The sequence below is a fragment of the Lactuca sativa genome, chromosome 5 (genome assembly GCF_002870075.4).
Source record: "Lactuca sativa cultivar Salinas chromosome 5, Lsat_Salinas_v11, whole genome shotgun sequence".
Taxonomy (NCBI): domain Eukaryota; kingdom Viridiplantae; phylum Streptophyta; class Magnoliopsida; order Asterales; family Asteraceae; genus Lactuca; species Lactuca sativa.
The window spans coordinates 311,843,417-311,853,429 of NC_056627.2; the positions used below are offsets into that span (position 1 = coordinate 311,843,417).

The window sequence follows — 10,013 nt, forward strand, 5'->3', positions numbered from 1 at the left end:
CAAAATTCTCAATTATAGCAACACACTTTAACCATAAGTGCATTCATATATGTGTAATTATGACTTATATATTGTATACACAAATCTACGGGATGCTATTAACATCGAAAAATTAAGATATAAAATATTTTATGATGAAAGGACCTTAAAGGACTCGTGCTTTTTAGTATTTGCCCATCCAAACAAATAAAAAATCACTATCCACGAATATAGAGTAGAGGATAAAGTTGTCATTTAACTCAGTACCCAAACATCCTCACATCTCCGATTTAGCTCCATGTTTGACAATTTCTAACCTGAACGTCTTCCTTCATAAACTCCCCCACACCACCGCGACGCCTCCCTAATCCCCTTTTCTGTAGCGGCTTCGCGTTTACAGATGGCTTTGGATAAAGCGCAGCTTCTTCTCGTAGGGTTGCCTCTCTTTCTCTTCTGTTCAGACGTCTTCAACCTCTTCGCACCTGCACCTGCCAAACCCGCCGCCCATCACCACCATGTTCCGCCACAAAAACCCCAACAGTTTCAAACCGCGTCGATCCAACAACCCCTCGATTTCCCCACGCAGGTTCTATTAAATCAAAAACCATTTTCTAAATTGATTGTCATGATCGGCTTCTAGGTTGAATATTGATTGTAATCCTTCTTTGATTGTGATTTCACAGAAAGCCAGTGGGTTTGGTGGAGGGATCGGCTTAGGTAACACTGTCCAGATTGACTTCTGCGCCTCATGTTCTTACAGGTTTTAATTCGTTTCCCCCTTTCTATTTATAGTGATTATAAGGTGCTTTAGTGCTTACTTTTATGTGTTTTAGGTTGTTATGACTTGAAATCATACACAGACATGTGTTTTCTTGTCTTTACTACTGAAAACTGGTTGAGTTGATATATATTTGAAAAGGTAAAGAAGTGTAATAAGCAATGTTAAACAATGCAATCGTTAATTCAGAAATCAGAACTTGGGGTTTACTGAGTAATAAGCTTTCTCAAAGGGGTTAATCGATTCAGATTCTATAACTCACAAATTAATCAAACCCTCTAAAATTAAACATAACACATCTTGTCGGAGTCTTGTAATACATCTTATTTTGTTATTTGTTCTTCTTGATGCCATGCATTCTTGTATCAATGAATGGTACTCTTGTTCAAACTTAATACTCCATGGATTGGTGCCAAATCTAGAGTCCAATTCCAATTTTGAACAATCAAAGACAATCCTAGTGTAATCTCAAATATCTGAGGTAGGAAACCTAAGAGATTGATTGTTGTTTGACAGGGGAAATGCAGTGACAATGAAGAATATGTTGGAATCAGAATTTCCAGGACTGAATGTTGTTCTTGCAAACTATCCACCTCCACTTCCAAAACGGTTATTATCCAAAGTGGTGCCTGTGGTTCAATTTGGGGTGATTGGTGTGGTGATGGCGGGTGAACATATCTTCCCAAGATTAGGGTTTGCAGCACCACCTCCTTGGTTTTACTCCATGCGTGCAAATAGATTTGGAACCATTTCTTCAACTTGGCTACTTGGAAATTTCCTTCAAGGCTTCCTACAAAGCTCTAGTGCCTTTGAAGTTTCCATCAATGGTGAACGGGTAAACTCACACTCACCTTTCTTTTATATACCGATTTAGGATTATCACTATCACTGTCACTGTCATTGTCACTGTAGTAAAAGTCTAAGTCTGTATATTGTATACTAGGTATTCTCGAAGCTGAGGGAGAAGAGATTTCCTGGAGAAATCGAGTTGCGAGAACTTGTTGGCAAAAAGATTGCGAATTCAAGAATTGTAGATGGAATCGATGGATCAATTTGGTCTTAGTGCTCATTTGGCTACTTTATGTGTTGCTTTGCATAAACCAAATGGTCTATTGTGTTTTGTTTGACCTCTTATGACATGCAAAACTTATAAATATAAAGACGATTGTGTTTATGTTTACAATGTTTTTGAGATTAAATTGAGAGAGTTCACCGGTTGGGTTGGCCCACATTGAGCAGCACGAGTCCTGTGTGGAATAAATCAGGTACATAGTGGTCTGTTTAATATTTTTAAAATGATTTTCATAAAGTCTAAATAATGAGTTGTTTGTCAAAATGCAATTTAACTACTTGTAAACTGTTGTGCTATATAGTAACCCACAATATCAATCTATTTCATATAAATTGATTGTTAGTTATATTAATTAGTGTTTGTAATTAAAATTATAAATGTTGCTATGTATCATACTAATATGAGAGACTAATGGATGAATAAAATGTTGAGAACCACATTAAAAAAAGAAAAAAAAGAATGTGACCATAAAACCATGTCTTAATCAATTGCCAAAAAATGACAGGTAAGTATTTAGGTAGTTAATTTTTGCGTTAAACTATTAATAACATAAGATGTGTTTATTGTTTTGAATTGTCCCCCTTTGAAAGATATAGTTTTCGATTTGTTACGAAACATTTGAAGTTTTGGTTGGATTATTGAACAATAATTTCAACACATATATAGTTCACTTTTACAGAAAGAACATTCTTATATTCGTACTGGTTTGGTTTCTCATATGAAACCTTTTAAGAGATTTAATCACTACTAATTGCTTTTATTTACGCATCAATGAAGACTTGCATTTAGTCGTAAGTCCCTCTCTTTACACAACACAACACATTCGTTTTTGTTTGCATCTCTTTAATGCAAATGATGCTACAAACGTTTGTTTAAATAAAACGTAAATGCATTTTCGAGACCATTTCATTTTCTAAATTTATAGTAATATATATGTAACAAAGCAACCCATAATCAGATCGGTACCCGTTACCGACAAAAAAAAAACAAAAAAAGCCAAAATTTTAGTAATAAAAAACACTTGTACATATTTGGCAATTAGATTTTGGAAGCGACGTTTGATCCAATTTTTTTTTTTTTTCATTTATCTTCTTCTTCAAACCGTCACCGATTCAAGAGGGACCCCAGTACCCTAACTTTCATCTGGAACTCCGTCAACGCCGTCAAGAACTTCAAGTTCTGCACCGGTGTCAATATATCCGCCACCCTCACCGCCGTCCTTGTTCTCAACATATCCGCGTTCGCCACCACCACCCCCATCTCCATCTTCAACGTCTCCATAGCTGATTCCACCTGATCACATTCCTCCGCCCTCGCCATCCTCCGCGCCAATTCAAGTATGGGTGGCGCCGCAACACTCTCTTGAATCCTCGCCAATTCATCCCCTAACTCCCTCTCCTCCACCATGGTCTCCGCCTTCAACCTCTTCATCCTCTCAACCTGATCCCCACTCAAATCCTCCACCGAATTGCTTACCAACCGAAACGCTAGGTTCGGTTTAACGCCGGCGATCCAGAAAAAACTCCGCTCGAAGGAGGAACACCAGGGCGAAGAGAAAACGAGGAAAACGTCGTAATTCGCGATTCGGGATTTTTCCTCGAAGTATTCCTGGTAATGAGCGAGGACACGTGTGATTAAATCTCGAAGATCTTCTTCTTTAGATTCGTGACAAGTCGCTAGAGTTGATCGGAGCTCTTCCAGGTAATGCTCTTGACGAACCAACCAACCTTGGAGGAAATCTTCGAATGCTCTTACGTTACTGTTGGTTCTTTCTGCTGTTCCTCGAGGATCTCTAGACATTTTATGTTGGATATTTTTGCAGAATTTCCGGTGTACATATAACGACGAAATTTATAGGGTGAGGTTGGTGGTGGAGGAGATATTTTGGACGGAGAGAGAGAGAGAGAGTGTGTGTGTGTACAAGTGGCGGATGCGTTGAGAGGCGACTCGTGGAAGAACACACAGGAAAACCCTGGAAGAAGGAACTACCACAATGAGACACCTAAGCCTTCGTGTACAGACTGAATCACAAAAGATTTGTATCTTCATCAATTTTATATTCACTGTGAAAAAAGATTTGGTATCATTTTAGCGATTTATTCACTAAAATGTAATTTAACAAAACTAACGCATCTCTTGCATTTGCGGTTAAAATTTCTTTTACAATTAATAAAGGGAAAATGACTTTAAAAAGTTAATAAAGTTTTAAAAATATATAAAAAAGGTCATTGTTTTTTAGTACACAAAATACTATTAAAGTATATTTTTTATACACAAAATATCAATGAAGTATACATGTGTTCAAATAAAATCTTGTGGGTAATCTGTTACTGTAGGTAACAGAAAAATGTCTTAAAAAGGTAACAAAGTTTCAAATTTGTTCAAAAAATACCATTATCTTTTTAGTATAAAAAATACTATTAAAATTTCCAAAATGTTCAAAAAAAACCATTGTTGTTTTCTCAGAGCACATTTTGTTAACTTCTTTGTTTCCGGATTATATAGAACATAGTCATCGAAGATTAGTCACCGTTGTACCAGTTCACACCAGTTGTGTACTATCTTTCATCCTATCACTCAATCAGTTTGTATCTAAATCCATATTTAGGAATTCTCATAACATAACGTCACACTCGTTTCTCCTTTGTGTCTCTCTTGTGCCGCAACACTAATGAACGGCTAACATTGATGTATAATATGTGCATCTATATAACGTATATATCTTTTAGGTTTGAGTCATATAATGTGATCAGGAAGCAAGAATGTTTAACTAATGTTATTACCCACTTACTTCTATTGTTACCACAAGAACGATCGAGTGAAGGAATGAAAGAGATTTGTACAATTGTTGCGAACTGATATGACGGTTCATGATCCCCGATAATTGTGTTCTATATAATACGACAACACAGTTAACAAAAAGTGTGATATTTTTTAAACATTTTGCAACTTCGTTACACTTTTAAGTCATTTTCTCATTTACCTGAAGTACCTAGTTACCACAATGTTTTAGTTGAACATATGTGTATTTCGTTGGTATTCTGTGTACAAATAGTAACATTAATAGTATTTTTTGTACTAAAAAAACAACAATGGTATTTTTTGAACACTTGGAAACCGGGTAACCTACAAAAGCCGGTAAAATGGTATTTTGTGTACTAAAAAAAACAATAGTCTTTTTTGTACATTTTTGAAACTTCGTTACCTTTTTAAGACATTTTCCCTTAATAAAAATAAAAACTATAAAAAAAATTGTACAAGTGACCAAAAAGATTACATTAAAATATAGTAAAAGATCAAAATTATAATTCATAAAATATCAATAGTTTAACTTTAAAATCAGATAAAACTTCTCAAATGGTCCTTATGATTTTGATTTTATCCTTAAAACAGTCTTTATAAAACATTTTTTGTTGAAGGAATGGTCCTTTTGGACAAAACGGTGCACTACTGGGGTTCTTTAAACGAATGTCTGTTAAATGAAACCGTTAAATTGAGAAAGTTTTAGATAATGATAATTTCTAGTATTTTATGAAATCTCACCGAATGACCATTTGTGAAATTTAGAAGAAGTCTATTAAATCTTATATTAATTACCATAAATCAATTAAAAAGACAAAAAAAATACTAAAACATGGAAAATGTAATATATATATATATATATATATATATATATATATATATATATATATATATATATATATATATATATATATATATATATATATATATAAACTTACTAATTTGAATCATCATGGAAATATATTTTATTTGACATGTAGAAATTTTTTTGTCTAACCTTTATATAAAATATTTTTTGTTCTATTCTTTTTTATCTATTTTTAATTTTTACGTGATATTATTTTTATTTATCTTTACTTTTTCTTATACGAATATATTTATTTTTAGGAATATATATATATATATATATATATATATATATATATATATATATATATATATATATATATACGGTATATTATTATTTCTGAAACACAACATTTTAAACATATAAACTCTTTTTATTTTCCTTTAAAAAATGATTTGAATGTAATTAATGTCATATTGTCCATACTCCATATGGTTAATTATTTTAGCATGTGTAGCAGTGTAAGTGAAAAAAAAATAAAGTAATTCTAAAGATTTAATTCTTTTATTATCAGCTAACATGCGCTTTTTTAATTTTTTTTGAAAAATTTATGTCATTATTAAAGAATATATTCAAAATTAGATAAAACTAAATAATTTTTTAAATTAAATACCAAAATTTTATATCGAACCAATATAAAATTTACTATATTTATATTATGAAGACAAAACTACAAAAATGGTCCTTGTGGTATGTATTTTTTCCAAGGTTTAGTCTAAACCTCGATTTTTTTTGGTTTCTTGGTCATTTTGAGCTAGTTTTGTTGTGTTTTTGGTCTCTCAGAAAACTGAAAAGACTAAAATGTCATTCTGATACATTTTTTATATTTTTCTATTTAATTTAATGTTTTATTAATTAAATTATGGGGCCACCTCTCTTTCTTTCTCTCTCTCTCTCTCTCTTAGCCACCATTAGCGATTTGTAGTTGCCCTCATTAGTTCATAAGATCTCCAACTCCTACTTATATAACCATTAATAATGTCGAACAATCACAAAAGTCAGATTGAAATGGGTGAAAACATGATCCCTAGACAACCTAATCGATGTCTACATCGATCTGAAAGCCACCTGTTTACTCAAAGACGTCATCATCCACCGCCACCCAATTCCTCACCGCGAAATCCATCGTCGACACCCAAAAACTCCTCAGAATCACCATACCCACCCTTCGTTTAATCCAAAGGTACCCTACTCTCTTCGAAGAATTTTCAAACCATTATTACCCTTCCCTCCTTTGTTTTCGGCTCATCAATATTGCTCTAAATTTACACAACACTGAACACAAAATTTATGAAAATCACGAATCGGACCATTTACAACCAAATGTAATCGATTTTATCGCCTCTTATCCTTCTTTCTCCTTGTTCTGAATATGAATATGGTCTATATGTATATATTTATTTATTTAAAGAACAAACCCATATTGATTTCAAATCCACCTCTCCTTCCTTTGTTCTAAAACCTACAACTTAAACCCAACATTTAGAATTTCTCGAATGATAGAAAGAACTTAACAACCTTAGAGGCATCATCGATTCAACTAGCGGAGGAATGGTAGTGAGTGGTGACGGGAAAGAAAGTAGAGGAGGTAAGTAAGGGAAGGGAGACAAGAGGGTACCTGCATTTCACTCAGGTCCTCTGGTAACTAAATGTGTTTTCCGGCATATGAACATCTAGTTTAGATCGAGATGGAAGAAATCAGATGCAAACATAGATGCAGACCTTAAAGATCCATTGTATAGGAACAATCATTCATACAATTTTTGATTTCATTGAAGATTTTTATGGGTTCATTTAGTTTTTGTTGTTTTTAAATGTGTTTGTTGACATAATTTCTGGGGAAGAAGCCATTAAAGATCCATTGTGAAGGAATGAAAGAAGAAAGAGCTTTTACGGTGAAAAGAGAGAGAGAGAGAGAGAGAGAGAGAGAGAGAGAGAGAGAGAGAGGTGGGGCCCTTTTATTTTTTAATTATTTAAATAAATAATGAGAATTATATTTTTAAAAAAATAAAATAAATAAAAAATAAATAACCCAAGGGTATTATAGTCATTTAAGTTTATCGAGGGACCAAATCCGCAACAGAACTAGTTCAAAAAGACCATAAAACTAAAAAAAATCGAGGTTTGGACTAAACCTCAGAAAAATGCATACCATAGGGACCATTTCTACAATTTGTCTGTTATAAAACCAAAAACATAAACATATTTTTACCTTTAACTCAAAACCACATATTTATATTTTTTAAATAAAATAACAGGAAGCTATTATTTTTATAATAACATATTTTTTTTATAACAACATACAATATTTTTCATAAGATCAATATATATGTATAAGAAATTAAAGATAAAATTTGAAAATTACATCATGTAAAAATTAAAAAGTAATAAAATGATGTTTTTGTAATTCAAAATTTTGAGATTAAAAATAGAAAATGGAAATATTCAATGATGTATTTTAGTTTGAATATGTTAGATAAAGTTTAAATGATAAAAATTAATTATATATTAAATAAAATATATTTGCATAATGATTAAAATTATTAAGTTTTATTTTTCTTTATATAAATATTATATTTTCTATGTTTTAATTATTTTCCTTTTTATTTAATATATGATAACTAATATAAGATTTAATAGACTTCATCAAAATTTCACAAATGGTCCTTAGACAAAATTTTACAAATGATCCTTAAGCAAAATCTTACAAAATATCAAAAATAGTCATTATCTAAAATTCTATCAACTTAACGGTTTCATATAATAAACATCCATTTGAAGGACCACTACAATACAATGTTTTGTCCAAATCGACCAATTATACAAAAAAGAGGTTTCAAAATGACTATTTTGGAGAGAAAAACAAACAAGGGCCATTTGTGAAAATTTGTCTTAAAATTATAAAGTATTAAAAATGTTAAATCAAAATTTCTTTTAAAAGAAAAATGTGAATGTGAAAATTTGTTACTACCATATATCAAAATCATTATTCGTAAAAATGGAAAATTTCGGATTTTTAGGGATAATAAAACTCTTAATTTAATAAATCTGGATTTTTTAAATTAATTCAATTTTAATTCTAAAGTAATTCTTTTAAAATAAACCGAATTTATTTTGACAGAATGTCAGCCATAAACTAGTAACGATATTTCCAATTTTATTCTTACAGAATATAGTTCAAATTAAGATATTTTTTATAATTAACCATATTTAAGAATTTTACATATTCTTCATATATTCGATCTTAAATACAAATTTATACATATTCTTACAGACTAATAGTCTTATACATTTTTAATATAGTTACATAGATTCTAACAGAATATCATAAAAATGAGTAAATTTATTAAGAAATAGAATTCTTTAATATACAATTATTGAACAAATTCACTTGGTCTTCTTCAATGGTCCAAATAATCCACTTGATTCCAACTATTCTTACGAAAATGTGATGTATTATTGTAAGAATGTAATTCTTCGCAAATATACTTGATGTTGAATTCGATTCCAAGTCTTTCTCTTGTATAATTAATATTAGATTCTTTCTTCAAGCCATTCTGAAAGGATAACATGCATTACTCATTAGTATTACCAATTAAGCAAATATATTTGTTATTAACAAACATTCTTAAAGACATTCTGACAGAATGCATGAAATTAGCATTTATTCTCCCAGAATGATGCCATAAATATTCTCCCAGAATGGTGCCATAAATATTCTGAAAGGATAACATGTATTACTCATTAGCATTTATTCTCCCAGAATGATGTCATAAATACTCTCCCAGAATGGTGCCATAAATATTCTGAAAGGATAACATGTATTACTCATTAGCATTTATTCTGCAAGAATGATGCCATAAATATTCTCCCATAATGGTTTTGATTATCCTTAAATAGTATGAAATTAATTCAAAGAAATAAAACTAAATCATCATGTTTTTGGAATAACTAACCATAAGAAAAGCTAAAATAGAGAAAATAAAGACCCCATTAGACCAACACAAACCATATTAACAAAACTATATTGGCTAATTTTCAAATGACTTATCAGTTGACATCATATACAAATGAATGGATGCAATATTTGGTTCAAGCATTTTAACAAACAGCTGGTGGGCAAATTCAGATGTCGTTTTAGTATGAAGCTAGATACTAGTTTAGGGAACAAGACCTTCAAGGGAAATATAATGCAATCAAAATTCAATAACAAAACAAGCCCACATTTCAAAATGGCAAAACATATAGTATAGTTGAAGAAAACAGCATACTAGTATCATGTTTTTCCCCATATTTAGGTTTAAAAATTCCCCCAAATTTCATGGTATTATTGAAAAACATAGAGGAAGATCAATTACCTAGATTTATAGGTCTGCCAACGCCGATACCAGCACCACAGCCGACACCAAATCCAGTGAATACATTACCCACCTTCAAATCCAGTCAAAGACCTTCTATTTTTCATAGAAATTGATGTCCCATTGATGTAGTTACTGTAGTGCTATCGACTTTTCTTATGTAAGCATTCATTGTCT

The 10,013-nt window shown here is 31.2% G+C and overlaps 2 protein-coding genes across 2 annotated transcripts; one reads left to right on the top strand and one right to left on the bottom strand.

Annotated features, from left to right (window-relative positions):
- The first annotated feature begins 243 nt into the window (after positions 1 to 243).
- On the top strand, positions 244 to 1,940 carry LOC111890756 (selT-like protein). Its single transcript, XM_023886843.3, has 4 exons — positions 244 to 565; positions 663 to 739; positions 1,274 to 1,592; positions 1,701 to 1,940. Exons 1-4 carry the CDS (start codon positions 380 to 382, stop codon positions 1,818 to 1,820), a joined length of 702 nt encoding a protein of 233 aa, XP_023742611.1. The 5' UTR covers positions 244 to 379; the 3' UTR covers positions 1,821 to 1,940.
- Positions 1,941 to 2,728: 788 nt separating this feature from the next.
- On the bottom strand, positions 2,729 to 3,862 carry LOC111890757 (protein ZW2-like). The gene has a single exon (XM_023886844.3). The coding sequence runs from the start codon at positions 3,627 to 3,629 to the stop codon at positions 2,934 to 2,936; it is 696 nt and encodes a 231-aa protein (XP_023742612.1). The 5' UTR covers positions 3,630 to 3,862; the 3' UTR covers positions 2,729 to 2,933.
- Positions 3,863 to 10,013: the final 6,151 nt, after the last annotated feature.